Source organism: Microcaecilia unicolor, chromosome 9 (assembly GCF_901765095.1).
Source record: "Microcaecilia unicolor chromosome 9, aMicUni1.1, whole genome shotgun sequence".
Lineage (NCBI taxonomy): Eukaryota > Metazoa > Chordata > Amphibia > Gymnophiona > Siphonopidae > Microcaecilia > Microcaecilia unicolor.
In genome coordinates this window covers 225,064,308-225,082,852 of record NC_044039.1, presented here as the reverse complement: position 1 = coordinate 225,082,852, position 18,545 = coordinate 225,064,308, and the positions used below count along the sequence as shown (strand labels likewise).

Sequence of the window (18,545 nt, the reverse complement as noted above, 5' to 3'; positions counted from 1 at the left end):
TTTTGCACAAGCCCTTGACCTAGTTGACACCTGGCTGTTACTCCATCTGACCGAATACAATTTTACTCATTGCTCAAGAGCTCATAGTACCTTATCTGCCTGGATTACACTGGTGTTGAGGGGTCTGTTTGCATCAGGTAAAGGTTGATCTGGAGGGCATATTTGACCATGCCATGCAGTGGATGGCCATATCTGACCATGCTATGGTGTGGATAGTGCTAGAGGTGCCTTCTCATTATCAGGTTACCCTGGGCTGGTGTTTTCCCTCCTATTTAATGCATAAACCAGACTTTCAGCACTACTTCTGAAGATAGGACCTGAAGTGGTGAACTGGATTAGGAACTGGTTGACGGACAGAAACCAGAGGGTGGTGGTGAATGGAATTCGCTCAGAGGAGGGGAAGGTGAGTAGTGGAGTGCCTCAGGGATCGGTGCTGGGGCCGATTCTGTTCAATATATTTGTGAGTGACATTGCCGAAGGGTTAGAAGGTAAAGTTTGCCTTTTTGCGGACGATACTAAGATTTGTAACAGAGTGGACACCGGGGAGGGAGTGGAAAACATGAAAAAGGATCTGCGGAAACTAGAAGAATGGTCTAAGGTTTGGCAATTAAAATTCAATGCGAAGAAATGCAAAGTGATGCACTTAGGGAGTAGAAATCCACGGGAGAATTATGCGTTAGGCGGGGAGAGTCTGATAGTTACGGATGGGGAGAGGGATCTTGGGGTGATAGTATCTGAGGATCTGAAGGCGACGAAACAGTGTGACAAGGCGGTGGCCGTAGCCAGAAGGTTGCTAGGCTGTATAGAGAGAGGTGTGACCAGCAGAAGAAAAGAGGTGTTTCTGCCCCTGTATATGTCGTTGATGAGGCCCCACCTGGAGTATTGTGTTCAGTTCTGGAGGCCGTACCTTGCTAAGGATGTAAAAAAAATGGAAGCGGTGCAAAGAAAAGCTACAAGAATGGTATGGGATTTGCGTTACAAGATGTATGAGGAGAGACTTGCGGACCTGAACATGTATACCCTGGAGGAAAGGAGAAACAGGGGTGATATGATACAGACGTTCAAATATTTGAAAGGTATTAATCCGCAAACGAACCTTTTCCGGAGATGGGAGGGCGGTAGAACAAGAGGACATGATATGAGAGTGAAGGGGGGCAGACTCAAGAAAAATGTCAGGAAGTATTTTTTCACGGAGAGAGTGGTAGATACTTGGAATGCCCTCCCACGGGAGGCGGTGGAGATGAAAACGGTAGCGGAATTCAAGCATGCGTGGGATAAACATAAAGGAATCCTGTGCAGAAGGCAGGGGCGTAGCCAGACAACAGATTTTGGGTGGGCCTGGGCAAGAAGTGGGTGGGCACCAAGTGTTCTCCCTCCCCCCCCCCCAAAAAAAAAATATCTCAGCTGGCGGGAAAACATTTCTTTCCACCTTGGCAGTCTGCAGCAGGCTTACGCTGAAAACTGAGCATGTGCAGGTGCTAGTATCATGGAGAGTAGCGTTTTCGTTATCTCAGGGGGAAGTCTTCAGCTGGCGGAGCTTGGGATCCCTACCAGCTACTGCTAAACATGTGCTACTGATGGGTGGGCCTGAGCCCTAAATGGGTGGGCCCTGGCCCTCCCAGGCCCACCTGTGGCTATGCCACTGGCAGAAGGAATGGATCCTCAGAAGCTTAGCTGAGATTGGGAGGCGGGGCTGGTGTTTGGGTGGTGGGGCTAGTTCTGGGCAAGACTTCTACAGTCTGTGTCCTGAAAATGGGGCTAGTTCTGGGCAAGACTTTCAACACATAGACCAGGTCCAGTTGATCTGGGATAACGGCAAAGGTAGTGCTCTGGGGCAATATTATAGCCTACACCTGTCTCTGGAGGAAAAAGCTTGCAGCGGGGATTATACAGTTGGAACGCCAATTGTGGTGGTCACAGAGTGAATACACTTGAGCACCTTACCCAGGCCCACAAACATTCTTGTCTCAACCCAAGTAACTCTAGTCTTATTCATGAATTCATAGTACGGTGTTTCACCATTACAAATACCATAGGATTTATCAATAAGGCAGGTCACCTTCTGACTCGGATGGTTAAATCTTGGGGGGGGGGGGGGGGCACCCACATGGTTTCAGCCCTAGTGGATCCCACGGGATGTTTTGCAAATCGCAGTGATTGCATAGTATCTATTTTTTAAAATAATTTCCGATCTCTTTAGTCAGACTGCACCTTTCCAGTACCACATCTCAGGATTTTCTCGATCAGGCGGCTTTGTTTCGGTTGCCCCCAGAGGCGATAGCTAATTTAAAATGCATCACTTCAGGCAAAAGAGTTGCAAGAGGCTATCAAGTCTTTGTGTCCACATACGGCACCAGGAGCAGATGAGTTTTCAGGGCATTTTACAAGCTGCTGCAATTACAGATTTTGGGCCTTCTTTCAGTATACTTCCAATCTGTTGCTGCACAGAAGACTTTTCCCCCTCAAGATAACATGGCTCTTTTTACCATGATTCCTAAAACTGGAAAGCCTAAAGAGGCTGATTCTTATAGTCCAGACTTGCTATTGAATGTAGATGTGAAGCTCCTGCCAAAATATTAGCAAAATCAGTTGGCGCCCTACCTCCCCTACTGTGACTGCTGTGGAGCAGGCTGGATTTGTTCGGCACAGACAATCCATCCATAACATTCTGAAAACCCTACAAGCCATGTCAGGCTGCAAGTTACGGAACCTCCCAGCTTTGGCAATCAGTTTGGACACAGAAAGGTACACTGGTTTCATATGTTTTCGATACTGTCATGGATGGGCATAGGTCAATGGTTCTTAGAGACCATAGAAGCATTTTATCACCATCCCGCAAGAACAAATTCTGGTCAATGGGGAGCAGACCAAGCAATTTTCCATTCAGTGGGGTACTCGTCAGGAGTGCCTACTCTCCCCATTACTATATATACTATGCTTAGAGGCACTGATTTGTCGTATAGCCCTGGACCCCTTGCTCTTAGGGGTACCAGTAGCATCTCATGAGCATAAGAAGCTGTAGACTACCTTAAATCTTACCAACCGCCAGTCATCTTTGCCGAGGCTGTAACAGTTAATACAGGAATTTGGCCATATTTTGGAGATTTTCATTTAATCAAGCCAACTCCAAAGACCTTCCGGTACATCCTGAAGTGTGCACAACTTGGAGGGGGCCCTTTCCATTGCTAAGGGAAGACTGGAAGTTAAAGTATTTATGGATTTATCTTCCAGTGGACTTGTCTGCTCTGTACCACCTAAATATACAACCTTTGCTAGAAGACAGGGCTTGTAAGTTGCAGCTATGGGCCATGTACTTTCTTTCCTTGTGGGGCCGTATTCATCTGTTCAATATGATTTTGGCACCTCACTGGTTGTATGTCTTTTTAACTTTTGCCTTTATACTTAAAAAAAATAGAGATGAGAAGCTACTGTATAGGCTTTTCCAGAAATTTTTGTGGAAGGGAAGGCAGCCTTGGCTACCTATGGCAACCGTACACAAGCTGAACTTACATGGCGGCACGGGTTTACTTAATATTTGTTATCTGACAGTGGACAGAAACATAGGAGCAAAACAAGCACTATATGCACTCCTATACAGCAAACATATATGCGATTATAATATATGGCACTATCCAGCACCAACAACCTGACCTTAAGATGCAGACTCAGAGCTATTCCAAATTTTATTGCTAAAGCCTGTTATTTGCTGAAGCTGTGAGCTCATATACAGACGAAGACTACTGACAAGGGTCCTGATGTGCTAGAATAACAAGGTTGCTATTGGCATCGACATCATATTCAGAACAGCCAAGATCTCTTAGAGTCTCCCATGCAGCTGAAGAGACACAATGGCTGGCACACTGCACGTTGTTTATGAAACCCCAGCATCTTGTCAAGGTGACCCCATCAAAGTAGAGCCAGTGAAATAAAGTTGGGGTCCCTGAAATGATAATAATAGGGATAACAGTGTTATGTGTGCATCACCTCCAAAGCCAGAATGTACATCATTAGCACAGCTGCAGCCCATGATTTGTGCATAAAAAGGGGCTCTTATTTGAGGAAAAAGGCTACTTCCATCCAAGCAGCAGACTTGCACTGAATCTGATTGAACATCTGAGGAACACGCTGCCACCTGCTAGAACTCTGCATCAGATTGTATGTGACATGTACTTTTGTATAAGTGCTGCAGGCTCAGTGTAATTCTTACTTAGGAGTCAGGGATTTATGTGTGTTTACTCTGAGCTGCTTCTATGATGAGACTTCCTATGCCTTTATTCTTGCCTTCTTTGCACATTATCTTTGCTGCTATTGTAAATAAATGCACACTATTTTTTATATAATACTTGGTTGTGGAGTTAGTTCTTTCTATTATGTAGGGTTTAGTGAGCTTGGACCCAAGGATAAGAAGGTACATATTTGCTTCTGACACTTCACTAAGGCTGGTATTACCCAAAACCTATTCCTTTTAGAATTTATGCTAAGTGTCAGGTACCCCAATAACATCCCAAAAAGGGTTGTATCTGTATGCGCGCATGGACTGGAGGTTCTATTAAGATCTAGATAAGATAATGACTAACCCACACCCTGGTATTAATTTCTTTGGGTTGTGGGTTTCAACTAACTTTACTTTCAGAGTTCAAGCTGTGTTTGCACAGCTACTGGAGGTTTGGAACTCTTCCCGAACTGCAATGTCTTTCTTTATGTTTCACAGGGAACATATTTTTGGACCATTCCAACTTTGGCAGGTTTCCCAGAATAGAGTTCCTTAAACACAAAGTTTCGTTTTCTAAGTCGGTGAACAGTCTAATAAACTGCTTAAGTAAAATCCTGCTTTTAAATATAAAGACAGCCCTGTTTTATGTTTGTATGAACAGGTGTCTCATTCACCGTCAAAGAACTGTAAATGATGCTGTCCAAGTGTTAAAGCGATCCCCTAAACATGTAATCAATTGCAGTGATGGAAAAGATGAAAGCAGATCAGTAATAGATATATGGACTTTTATTCATGCAATAGCAATCTCCTTACATCGCCCGACACTGGCCGTGTTTTGCCCAAAAAGGGCTGCCTCAGGGGCTGTCTTGTGGATTTAACTGGCAAACAAATACGTAGGACGCTGGTAGAACAACGTATTAGCACAATATATCCAGCGACCCCCCCCCCCCCCGATCCCCACGAAAAGGGCGACAATCCAGCATCAATCCTAGCCTACAAAAGGTATGATGATCATCAAAATATCCAGAAAAAAAGTTTCCAAGGCTCAGTGTGCGTCCCAAGATGGCTGGGGGTAAAGAAGTATTGGGGCTTGCTCGATCATTTACAGTGGGTGGGACACAGCCGAGGCGATCCGCGGCTGCTCATCAGTGCAACATCACGTGACCCCCAGATCTTTTTCTTGAGTGCTGACCACAAGGTGGACCCTAGCATCAGGTAACTATAATTTGGATTATTCTTTCCAATGTGCATCACCTTGCATTTGTCCACATTAAATTTCATCTGCCATGTAGATGCCCAGTCGTCCAGTTTCCCAAGGTCTTCCTGCAAATACTTCAGTCCACATGTTTTAACAACTTTGAATAGTTTTTTTTATCATCTGTAAATTTAATCATCTCACTCATCATTCCGATTTCCATACCCTTTATAAATATGTTAAATAGCACTGGTCCCAATACAGATCCCTGCAGAACTCCACTGTTCACCATCCTCCATTGAGAGAAATTAGTATTTAACCCTACCCTCGGTTTTCTGTCCAACAACCAATTCCTAATCCACACCAGAACCTTGCTTCCTATCTCATGACTCCTCAGGAGTCACAAGTGGAAGCTTATCAAAAGCTTTCTGAAAATATAGACATATTAGATCAACCAGCACACCTTTATCCACACATTTATTCACACCTTCAAGGAAATCAAGCAAATTGGTGAGGCAAGACTTCCTTTGGCTGAACCTATGCTAAGTCTGTCCCATTAAACCATGTTACATAAATACAAAAGTACTGCCATACTGGGACAGAGAGAGCATCAACAGTGGCAGGTTACAAGTACCTGGCAAGATCCCAAAACAGTACATTTCATGCTGCTTACCCTAGAAATAAGCAGTGGATTTTCCCCAAGTCCATTTTAATAATGGCTTTTGGACTTTTCTTTTTGGAAGCTATCCAAACCTTTGTTAAACCCCGCTAAGCTAACTAATTTACTACATTCTCTGGCAACATATTCCAGAGTTTAATTATACTTTAAGTGAAGAAATATTTTCTCCAATTAGTTGTAAATTTATTACTTTATAGCTTCATTGCATGCTCCCTAGACTTGTATTTTAAAAGAGTAAAACAAGCGATTCACATCTATCGGTTCCATTCCACTCATTTTATAAACTTCTATCATATATCTCCCCTCAGCCGTCTTTTCTCCAAGCTGAAGAGCCCTAGCCACTTTAGCCTTTCTTCATAGGGAAATCTTCCCATCTCCTTTATCATTTTGTCACCCTTCTCTGTACCTTTTCTAATTTCACTATATTTTTTTGAGATGCAATAACCAGAATTGAACACAATATTTGAGATGTAGTCACACCACGGAGTGATTCAAAGGCATTATAATATCCTTTTTGTTTTCCATTCCTTTCCTAATAATACCTAACATTTTATTTGCTTTCTTAGCTGTCAGCGCACACTGAGCAGAGGATTTCAACGCATCATTAACGATGATGCCTAGATCTCTTTTCTGGTTGTCAACTCCTAATGTGGAACCTTGCATTATGTAGCTATAGTTCGGGTTCCTTCTCCCCATATGCATCACTTTGCACTTGCTCACATTAAACGCCCTTTGACATTTGGACGCCCAGCCTCCCTATCTTGTAAGGTCCTCTTACTTCTCACAGGTCTCCTACTAAGCCATCTCTCTCCCCTTCAATTTGTTCAAATTCTGCAGCACGACTAATACTCTACCAGTGTTGCTATGCTCATATCATCCTTCTCCTCAAGTTACTTAATTGTCTCCCTATCTGTTTCCCCATACAGTTCAAACTCCTCTTAATGACTTACAGGTACATTAACTATGCAGCTCCTCAGTATCTCTCCATTCTTATCTCTCCCTACACTCCTCACGGGAGCTCCACTTGTTGGGTAAATCCCTCTTATCTGTACCCTTCTCCTCCACTGTCAAATCCAGACTCTGTTCCTTTTATCTTGATGCACCATACACCTGGAATAACTTCCTGAGCCAGTATGTCAAGATCCATCTATGGCTATTTTCAAATCTAAGCTAAAAGCACACCTTTTGAGGCTGCTTTTGACTCCTAACCCTTACTCACTTCTTCAGTAACCATGTCTGCTTTATCATTCCCACCTTAAGTATTTCCCTTATTTGTCCTGTTTGTCTTGATTAGATTGTAAGCTCTGTTGAGCATGGACTGTCTCTTCGCACTGCGTACGTCTAGTAGTGCTATAGAAATGATAAGTATAGTAGTAGAGAATGACACAGGGACCTGCAGGAAATCAGTAGTAAAAAAATTGGGGGGGGGGGGGGCAAGGTTTACCATAGGTGCAGGAGCAAAACCTTTTAATGCCCTACTGGGCACCAGATATGATGGCGCGCTGGGGGTGGGAATTGGGGCTGCTGCAGTAGCCTGGGCGGTACTTCCTTTTTAGCAAGCGGTAAGCTCATTCTGGGCTTACCACCACTTTGTAAAAGGGCCCCTTAGAGTGATTTCCCTGGAGAAATGAATGTGACACCACCAAAAATAAATAGAGTGGCCAAGGAAGCCTGTGGAGATATGTTGTCTGAACAAAAACTGCCCTGTATGCAGAGTCACTACTATTGACCAAGGTCTCAATTATGAAATATGATAAAATTCTGGCTTTCCAGATGAATCCATAAAACTATTTGGTCTAAAGGAAATTGTAGCATAGGGAGCATGATGGCCATTAAAGCAAACAGGCAACTGCCTGCCACTCCATGAGGCCAGTTTAACAAATGTTTTTGTGCAGGATCTTAGAAGAGCATAGCAGTTTCAAGAATGAGGGAAATAATCACCGAATGTAACAAAGCGAGATGCCTTTCATGGAGTACTGCTAAAATAATTAGTTATTTCGTTTATCTATCCAATCAGCACTTTCTGGAAAACATTTCACCCAAGGAAGCATTCAGCAAGACCAAATCAAATATAGGAATCCAATTTGGCAGAAACTGAAAATGATGAACAGCTAATCTTGCAGGTTCAGGCGACGTGAAATGGTAACACATTTAATTCATGCAGGTTGATATGCAACCAACTCAGACAACCTGAAAATGAAATGGTAATGGTCGTGAGGGTATGGCCTGTAGGCCCTTGAATCTGCTCTACTATGGTCTTTCACCCAGCTGAAGTGACATCTGTTTTCAAGGACATCTCCACCCCGCAGCGCCATGGTCTGGATAGTGAGGAGCCTACAAATGGTCTCAGAGACTTTAAAGAGTGCTATATCAGTCACCCTGTCAGTGTAAAACTGCAAAACCTAAAGGAGGTTGAATGCCCTTGCTATTGAGTATATCTATCTTCTATCAGGCTGATTCTGGCTGGCTAACAAATCTTATAAGCTTACAAATTGTTAGGTTTTCCAGGCAGAAACTGGATCTGTGAGCCCTTGGACCACTGCCGTGGAGCGGCAGTGGCAGGCAAAACCACCCCCAAACCAGAGACAAGGCAGAACAGGACTGGAACCCCGGACTAGAGTTGCAGCTGAGGCAAACAAGCTGGAACAGGCAGAGCAGGAACTGCTAGACTTCACCTGCGCTTGACCGCCGTTCCCCAGGAGTTGAGCCCCTGAGTGCCGGCAGCCAGCAGGACTTACAGGACAGGGCAAGAACTGGATACCAACAGGATACACACAGGGTCTAGAAAACACAAGGGAGGCTAGGCAGAATACTAGACTAGGACTCTCAGACAAACAATACCACACCAGGTAGAAAGCAGACAGGCTCAAGAACAAGGACTGAAAGCTGCCAGGCAGCCACGAAGAAAGGAACACAGACAATCAAGAACTAGACAAGGAATACAGACCAGAAACAAGACTACGAAATAAGCAATAAAACCAAAGCTAAACTACACACAGATTAACTAGAAACAGACAAGTACCTCAGACAAGAAACTGGACTAGGCAGAAGTGCACAGAGCACACCAACATACCAGGGACCTTAGACGATGCAAAGGCAAACACAGAAGTTTCCAGGTGGTTAAAAAGCCCATCAGCAGCTGAAGTTCAAGCTGCAGGAATCACAAGGCAGCTACGGGTGCAGTTCAGGCACAAACAAGAAAAGCAAGTCTGGCAGCCTAGAAGATCCAGACCGGGCTGAAGTCTGGAACGGGTGACAGTTCATAGCAGCCACCGGTTCTGGCCACCAGAGGGCGAGGTGAGCACAGACAAGGAATCAGTCACCATCGTGACACAAATAAATCGTATTTGCAGCAGGAGAAAAGAAAAGAACTTACTTCTCCACAAGATGTAAACATGGACTGCTAAGAAAAAAAAAAGACTGAAGGGATCTGATGGAATAAACTATGCAGGTTGGGAACAGGGACTTTTTTTTTTAATTAAAAATGGGGAGGGGGGTTGCTGAGGAAAAAATGCCCTCTAAAGTCCAACTTCCTGGTGCTGAGGAAATAAATGCCCTCCAAAGTCCAACTTCCTGCAACCCCTACCCTAAATATGATGAGGAAGAAAAGTCTATGACAATGGCAGCAGCTGTAGCACCAAAGGAAACTGGAGAGTCACGGGATCGGAGGTAGGGTAATACTATGGATTAAGAGCTGGCTGAAGTATAGGAAGCAGAGGGTAGGATTGAATGGTCAGTATTCTCAATGAAGAAGGGTAGTTAGTGGGATCCCTCAGGGGTCTGTGCTGGGACTGCTGCTTTTTAACATATTTATAAATGACCTAGAGATGGGAGTAACGAGTGAGGTAATTAAATTCACAGACGACACAAAGTTATTCAGGGTCGTCAAGTAGCAGGAGGAGTGTGAAAGATTACAGGAGGACCTCACGAGACTGGGGGATTGGGCGTCCAAGTGGCAGATGAAGTTCAATGTTGACAAGTGCAAAGTGATGCATGTGGGTAAGAGGAACCCAAATACAGCTATGTCATGCAAGGTTCTGCGTTAAGAGTCACAGACCTAGAAAGGGATCTGGGAGTCATCGTTGACAAGACGTTGAAACCTTCTGCCTAGTGTGCTGCGGTGGCCAAGAAAGCACACAGAATGTTGAGTATAATTAGGAAAGGGATGGAAAACAAACACGAGGATGTTATAATCCCGTTGTATCGCTCCATGGTGCGACCGCACCTCGAATATTGTGTCCAAGTCTGGTCGCCGCATCTCAAAAAAAGATATAAAAGAATTGGAGAAGGTGCAGAGAAGAGCGATGAAGATAAAAGGGATGGAACGACTTCCCTATGAGGAAAGGCTAAGACGGTTAGGGCTCTTCAGCTTGGAGAAAAGGCAGCTGAGGGGTGATGTGATAGAAGTCTACAAGATAATGAGCGAAGTAGAGCGGACAGATGTGAAGCGTTTGCTTACACTTTCAAAAAATAACAGAACCAGGGGACACAAGATGAAGCTAGAATATGGTAGATTTAAAACAAATAGGAGAAAGGTTTTCTTTACTCAGCGTGTAGTTGGACTCTGGAACTCGTTACTGGAGAATGTAGTGACAGCAGTTGGCCTTACGGAGTTTAAGGGGGGTTTGGACAGATTCCTGAAAGGAAAAGTCCATTGAACATTATTATAAATATAAATATATATATATATTTTTTTTTTTTTTTTTTGGGGGGGGGGGGGGGGGGGGGGATTTGTCGGGTTCTTGAAGCCTGGATTGGCCGCTGTCGGAGAGAGGATGCTGGGCTTGATGGACCCTTGGTCTTTTCCCAGTATGGCGGTGCTTATGTGCACAGCTGCATAAAATGCAGAAACGAAAGCAATAACAGCAGTTGCAGCTAACAGCATGGGAAATGCAAAATGGCCACCTTCTCACAATTGCTGCAAAAGTTCAAGCTGAGGCAAGTTTTTGTTTTGTTTTTTGGTTGTTGTGTCTTTAATATTGTTTTTTGGACTTTCAGCAGCAACTCCTTGACAACAGGCCTAAGCAGCACCCCAACTTGGTTTAACGAACACAGCACACCAAACTGCATTTCACATACTCTGCTGGGACCGCATGCTGAGGTGAGTGTAAATTACATTAAGTACTTACAGTGTTGAGAACCTCACGGGCGAGTGTTTGAGCTTGTCGTCTCAGAGGGACTCAGCAAAGGCCCGGCAGAAGAGCAGCATGCAGATGCACACACCGAGCAAAGTACCCTGGAGCCCACCAAAAGTGCTGCCTATGGCTCCTCCAATGTGCCCTGAGCTGCCTTTGCGGCAAAGTCAGTAGATGGGAGTCTGGTAGAAGACACACCAAATGCAGGATGTACAGAGTCCCAAAGTTGCTCACTGGCTCCCACACCAGGAGGAACATTTAACTGTGTCAGCCATGGCAGCCATTAGCACAGAAAGAGTCAACAACTTATCAGCCCAGAGAAACATTATAACAACTTACAGATTTGTTGGCAAAGACACAGCCAAGATGAATTGGTACTAAAGACTGCTCACTGAAGAAAGTAGTTTTTCTTCCTTTTCTTAAGAGTAAGGAGATATTTTTATTTTTTAAATATGTCAGCCAAAGAAACAAAGGGGAGATCAAGGCACCACCAGATGTACCCCCAAGTCTAAAACTCTCCAAAACCCCCTAGCTCAACTGAACCTGAAGGACAGGGCAGGTGCCAGCACCAAACAGAGCTGTACAGGATGTGTCTAGTCACCTGCTGATATACAGAGCATACTGAAGGGGAAGCTGCTGCAAAAGTATCCTTTATGGCAAAGCTCTGATCCTATTCCCACCCATCTACTTAACACTATCTCTCCAACTGTCATCCCTTTCATCTGTCATATCCTCAATCTTTCACTGTCCACTGCGACTGTTCCTGATGCCTCCAAACATGCAGTAGTCACACCACTCCTTAAAAAACCTTTATTGGACCCTACCTATCCTTCCAACTATCGCCCCATCTCCCTCTTCCCTTTCCTATCCAAGATACATGAATGTGCTGTTCACCACCGTTGCCTTGACTTTCTTTCATCTCAAGCTATTCTTGATCCACTTCAATCTGGCTTTCGCCTCCTTCATTCAAATGAAACAGCGCTTGCTAAAGTCTCCAATGATATGTTCCTGGCCAGATCCAAAGGTCTCTATTCTATCCTCATCCTTCTCGATCTATCTGCTGCTTTTGACATTGTTGATCACAGCCTACTCCTTGATACGCTGTCCTCACTTGGATTTCAAGGCTCTGTTCTTTCCTGGTTTTCTTCTTCTCTCTCCCAGTGTACCTTTAGTGTATACTCTAGTGGATCCTCCTCTACTTCTATCCCACTGTCAGTTGGTGTACCTCAGGGATCCATCCTGGGACCTCTTCTTTTCTCCATCTATACTTCTTCCCTTGGTACTCTGATCTCATCCCATGGTTTTCAGTATCATCTTTACGCTGATGACTCCCAGATCTACCTCTCCACACCAGAAATCTCGGCCGAAATCCAGGCCAAAGTATCAGCCTGCCTGTCTAACATTGCTGCCTGGATGTCTCAGCGCCATCTGTAACTAAACATGACCAAGACTGAGCTTCTTATCTTTCCCCCTAAATCAACCTCTCCTCCTCCCCCATTCTCTATTTCTGTGGATAACACTCTCATCCTTCCTGTCTCATCAGCTCGTAACCTAGGGGTCATTTTCAACTCCTTCCTCTCCTTCTCTGCACATATTCAGCACTGCTAAAACCTGTCGTTTCTTTCTCTATAATATCAGCAAAATTCGCCCTTTCCTTTCTGAGCACACTACCAGAACCTTCATCCACACTCTTATCACCTCTCGCTTAGACTATTGCAACTTGCTTCTCACAGGTCTCCCACTTAGCCATCTCTCTCCTCTTCAATCTGTTCATAATTCTGCTGCATGACTAATATTCTGCCAGTGTCGTTATGCTATTAGCCCTCTCCTCAAGTCACTTCACTGGCTTCCTATCCATTTCCGCATACAGTTCAAACTCCTCTTATTGACCTATAAGTGAATTCATTCTGCAGCTCCTCGGTACCTCTTCACTCTCATCTCTCCCTACATTCCTCCCAGGGAACTCCGTTCACTGGGTAAATCTCTCTTATCTGCACCCTTCTCCTCCACTGCTAACGCCAGACTCCGTTCCTTTTATCTTGCTGCACCATATGCCTGGAATAGACTTCCTGAGCCGGTACGTCAAGCTCCATCTCTGGCCGTCTTCAAATCTAAGCTAAAAGCCCAACTTTTTGATGCAGCTTTTAACTCCTAACCTTTATTCACTTGTTCAGAACCCTTATTTTATCATCCTCACTTTAATATTCCCTTATCTCTTGTTTGTCCTGTTTGTCTGTCCTAATTATTGTGTTCAGTTTTGGAGGCCGTACCTTGCGAAGGATGTAAAAAGAATTGAAGCGGTGCAAAGAAAAGCTACAAGAATGGTAAGGGATTTGCGTTACAAGACATATGAGGAGAGACTTGATGACCTGAACATGTATACTCTGGAAGAAAGGAGAAACAGGGGTGATATGATACAGATGTTCAAATATTTGAAAAGTATTAATCCGCAAACGAACCTTTTCCGGAGGAGGTAGAACGAGAGGACATGAAATGAGATTGAAGGGGGGCAGACTCAAGAAAAATGTCAGGAAGTATTTTTTCACAGAGAGAGTAGTGGATGCTTGGAATGCCCTCCCGCGGGAGGTGGTGGAAATGAAAACGGTAACAGAATTCAAACACGCGTGGGACAAACATAAAGGAATCCTGTTCAGAAGGAATGGATCCTAAGGAGCTTAGCCGAGATTAGGTGGCAGAGCCGGTGGCGGGAGGCGGGGATAGTGCTGGGCAGACTTACACGGTCTGTGCCCTGAAAAGGACAGGTACAAATCAAGGTAAGGTATACACAAAAAGTAGCACATATGAGTTTATCTTGTTGGGCAGACTGGATGGACCATGCAGGTCTTTTTCTGCTGTCATCTACTATGTTACTATGTAAGCTCTGTCGAGCAGGGACTGTCTCTTCATGTACAAGCGTACAGCGCTGCGTATGTCTAGTAGCGCTTTAGAAATGATTAGTAGTAGTAGTTCTATATCGCCACCTGCTGGTAGATGGATATAACCCGCAAGTCTCCAGAATGATCTGCGGGACAAAAATTGAACATCAAATTCCTCAAAGGGAGAAAAACAAAATAGCACGTGGTGCGGGAACAGCAGGCAAAAACGTGCTCTGTGCTGCAGAAAGGACTGTCCTTATCCTGTGTGATGGTGATGGCAGCAGGAAGGCGCACATGTGCATATTGGACAGTCCTAAAAGCTTCTGGAAATGGCAATGCTAAGGAGCATCTCTGCAGCAGGCTATTGGATGATGTCACCCAGATGCAAGTATATGATGTCCTGCTTGTCCTCAGAGAATGTGTTTTTGGTTGGTTTGTTTTTTTAATTCAACAAGGTATTTTATTGAAAACAAGCACAGCATGAATATTACAATACTAGGAACCAGCCTACAAATAAGCAATCAAGAAATATAGCACACAACATAGCAAATAGTGTAGTCTTACAAAAACAAAGCTCAGTTTAACCTCACTTTATATAAGTTTTATATAAAATTCCCTCTAATCTCTCTCTCTCTCCATCCACCAAAACTGAGACTCCAGGATATACAAACTGCTCTCGACATGCCCCAGAACAAGAGTGTTCTCTTACAAAGTTCATTGAGCTAGGGGACTCCACAACTTTTCTCATTTCCCCAAATCCTTCAAATGCGTAACCCTAAGATTCCCATAGTACAGATATATTGTAAACAGCACTTCTAAGACTGAATGGAGGGTGGTTCAGGGCTTTTCCAAGCCTGAGCAGTGTTATACAGGCTGCAATCAATCATACACTATTGGATTTAAAAAATGTTTTGCTATACTAAGCCCCAGAGCAGATTTATTAAGCAAAAAAAACAAAACAAAGCTACAGGGTTCCACGGAAATTTATAACCCAACATAATTTGGGCACAGCATTGTACTGCCCACCAATAAACTCAAGTTTTTTTTTTTAACCAACCCCCCACCCAGCACCATCAATACATGATGTTCCCTACAGCTACCCTGAAGTACCCTTCCCCCATGAGCCTCATCCATTGCATATACTCTGCATAACCATGATCTCTCTTCATACAGCTAACCTACATACACCCTCTCTCCCTATAAATGCATGCCCTGAACATGACTCGTTCCCCATGTATGTGCTGCTTTCTCCCTTCTCTTCCAGGTGCAGACTGACTCAGAAGGGCTGCACAGTGCCCTTCTTGCAATAGCCCTGTACACTATCTCCCATGCATGGACACCTCATACACAATTCCCCTCCCTCCACAGATACTCTGTATACAACCCCCTCCTCGACTGGATACCCTGTAAGCCACTCAGGAGCAGGTCTACGCCATTTTTGTAGAAGTTGAAGGCCTCCTCATAGTTTTCACCGACATCATGTTCGAGAGCCAGTCGGATCTGCTTAGCTGCATCCACAAGATAATCCCACTTCTGCACATCGGAGACACTGACTGTAACACAGCTTCGGATCTGTTCTAGATACTGCCGAGCCCGCGAGGGTGCCCTGGGGCGGGTTTCAACTTCTGAATCCTGGCAATGGTCCCTTGAGCCACAGTTCATGGCTTCTTCAGCTTAGCGAGGACAACATGGCCTCTATTTACTGCATTCTTGTACCCAAGATGGGCTGGATGCAGAAATCCCTAGAAAGAGAGAGAAAAAAGAAAGAAAGAGGAGAGAGAGAGAAAACTTTATTTGCACCAAATTTATAAACATGGAACTAAAACTAATTTAAAAATGTGGAGGGATCTGCGTCAACAGTAATATTAACTGTTCTGTAGCGTCCTCAAATGAACACTAAAAATTACCAAAAGGACAGCATGACTGCATTGAGGTAGGACCAGTTTCCTCTTAAAAGCTGAGCCACTAACTATATCTGTATCCTACAATGATTAAACAGAAAAATTAAAATAAAAAAAATCCCTCACCCCATGTGGAACCCCAGCCTCAAGCTACTGCAAGCTAGAGCTGAAAGAAAAACCCATAAGAATTGAGTCTGAATTTTAGGTTAAAGCCTCATTTTGTATAAGATACCTAAGTTAGAAAATGGACGATATTCACAGTTTCCTGGATAATTTACAAAGGCTTACAAAATGTAGAGCCTTTCCTACAATATGTGTAAGGAAGTTCAGGAGTGCGTAGGTATTTACTGGCAGGTATAGTGAGAACAGCGATTTTGCAACAAAGTGGCTTTGGTCAGTGAATATACATACAAGTATCAGACCTTGATAGGGGTGGAGGAGAAGGGAGAAGAGACAGGGACAGAGAGAAACAGCAGTACCAAAAAATGGTATCCAATGCTGATAAGTCAAGAAACTGAAACGAATCTCTAAACCTGGAAGATGTAATGGGGCAATTTGACTAACTGAACAGTAGCAAATTGCCTGAACTGGATGGTATATATATCTCAGAGTACTGACAGAACTGAAAAATTAATTTCTAGAGCTATTGTTAGTAATATATCATTTATCTTGAAAATCAAGCATGGTACAGAAAGACTGGAGGGTGGCAAATGTTCCAGAAGGTGATCTGGGAAAATTATAGACTACTGAGCCCGATGCTGGTGCCAGGCAAAATGGTAGAGACTATTATAAAGAACAAAAACACAGAATATACATAAGCATAGGTTAATGAGAAAGCCAACATGGATTTAGTCAAGGGAAAGTTTTGCCTCATCAATCTACTACATTTCCTTAAAGGGGTGAATAAATATGAGGATAAAAAGGTGAGCCGGTCAATATTGTGTATCTGGATTTTTCAAAAAAGGCATCTGACAAAGTATCTCATGAAAGACTCCTAAGGAAAATCAGAAAGTCATGGGTAATGTCCTATTGTGGATAAAAAAAAACCTGTTAAAATATAGAAAAAAAAAACAACCAAAAAAAAAACAACCAAAATACAGAATAGGATTAAATGATCAATATTCTCAATGGAGAAGCTGGTTGGGTTTCCCAGGGATGTGAAATGTCAACGCTGCTTTTTTTAAACATATTTATAAACGATCTACAGATGGGAATAACTAGTGAGGTAATTAAATTTGTTGATGACAAAGTTATTCAAAGTTGTTATATCACAAGAGGATTGTGAAAGAAAAGTGACAAGAGGACCTTTCAAGACTGAGCATCCAAATGGCACAGTTCTGCATACAGATACAAAGGCATTTTCACAATTTAGGAAAAGAAAAGAAAAGAAAAAAAAAAAACAAATAACACTGATTGGTGAATTGAGTCTAAAGAAGTCAATGCACCAAATGATACCCATTAAGAGAACAAAGAACACACTCTGGAACATAAGGTATAGTGAAAGAAGGCAGGTAACCGATTACCCATGTGCTAAGCCGTATGTGTCAAAAAATATTAATTCCCTATGATAGGGTCAATATTAATTCCCTATGATAGGGTCAGCCAATGCAGGTGAATGAGCATAGGTGTAATTCAATCAAATTTTCTAACCCAGCACAAAAAGCAACAACTGGAGGCGCTTCATAAGTGATTGAAAAAAAATGCCAGCATAAACTGTTACCATAAGCTTAGAGATTGATATTGTGTGCAAGAGAGTATGCCAGCGCTAGGAAGGTAAAATTCCTAGACGTACTAAATGCCTGCTTCTTGGAGCAACTGATCCAGGAACCAACAAGAATCAAATAGACAAAGAAAAAATCTTCAAGTGTGACGAAATGTAGTCCGAGACCAGGAAAATGTGGCAGAAGGATATGGAAATATTTCCCATTGTTTTCCAGATGTATAACACGTATTAACAAAGGTGGAAAGAAGAGCACATGACAGCCAGCATGGTTAAAAAAAATGAAACAAAAGAGGTTATTAGAGCCAAGAGAGCATCCTTCAAAGAATGGGAAAAGCAGCAGGCAACATAAGCAGTGTCAAGCTAGATGCAAAGCACTGATAAAGAAAGCTAAAGGAGAATATGAAGAAAAAAAAAATTGCCGTGGAGACAAAAACTCATAGTAACACCTTTTTCAGGTACATCAGAAGCAGAAAGCCTGTGAAGGAATCAAATGATCATGAAGGAGGAAATTGGAGAGTCATGGGATAGGAGGTAGTGTTCTACTGTGGATTAAAAACTGGTTAAAAGAAAGAAAACAGAGAGTAGGGTTAAATGGTCAGTATTCTCAATGGAGAAGGGTAGTTAGTAGGGTTCCCCAGGGGTCTGTGCTTGGACCGCTGCTTTTTAACATATTTATAAATGATCTAGAGAAGGGAGTAACTAGTGAGGTAATTAAATTTGTTGATGACACAAAGTTATTCAAAGTCATTAAATCACGGGAGGATTGTGAAAAATTACAAGAGGACCTTACGAGATTGGGAGACTGGGTGTCTAAATAGCAGAT

The 18,545-nt window shown here is 43.3% G+C and overlaps 1 protein-coding gene across 6 annotated transcripts in view; it reads right to left on the bottom strand.

The window, feature by feature from the left end:
• Positions 1–18,545, bottom strand: part of RPS6KL1 (ribosomal protein S6 kinase like 1) — a 141,859-nt gene that overhangs the window by 99,857 nt on the left and 23,457 nt on the right. For all 6 annotated transcript variants that reach the window (XM_030215346.1, XM_030215342.1, XM_030215345.1 and 3 more), the window contains exon 2: positions 15,502–15,840. In XM_030215346.1, coding sequence (XP_030071206.1) covers positions 15,502–15,760 — 259 coding nt within the window. In that variant the 5' untranslated portion in view covers positions 15,761–15,840. The remainder of the gene's footprint in view (positions 1–15,501; positions 15,841–18,545) is intronic.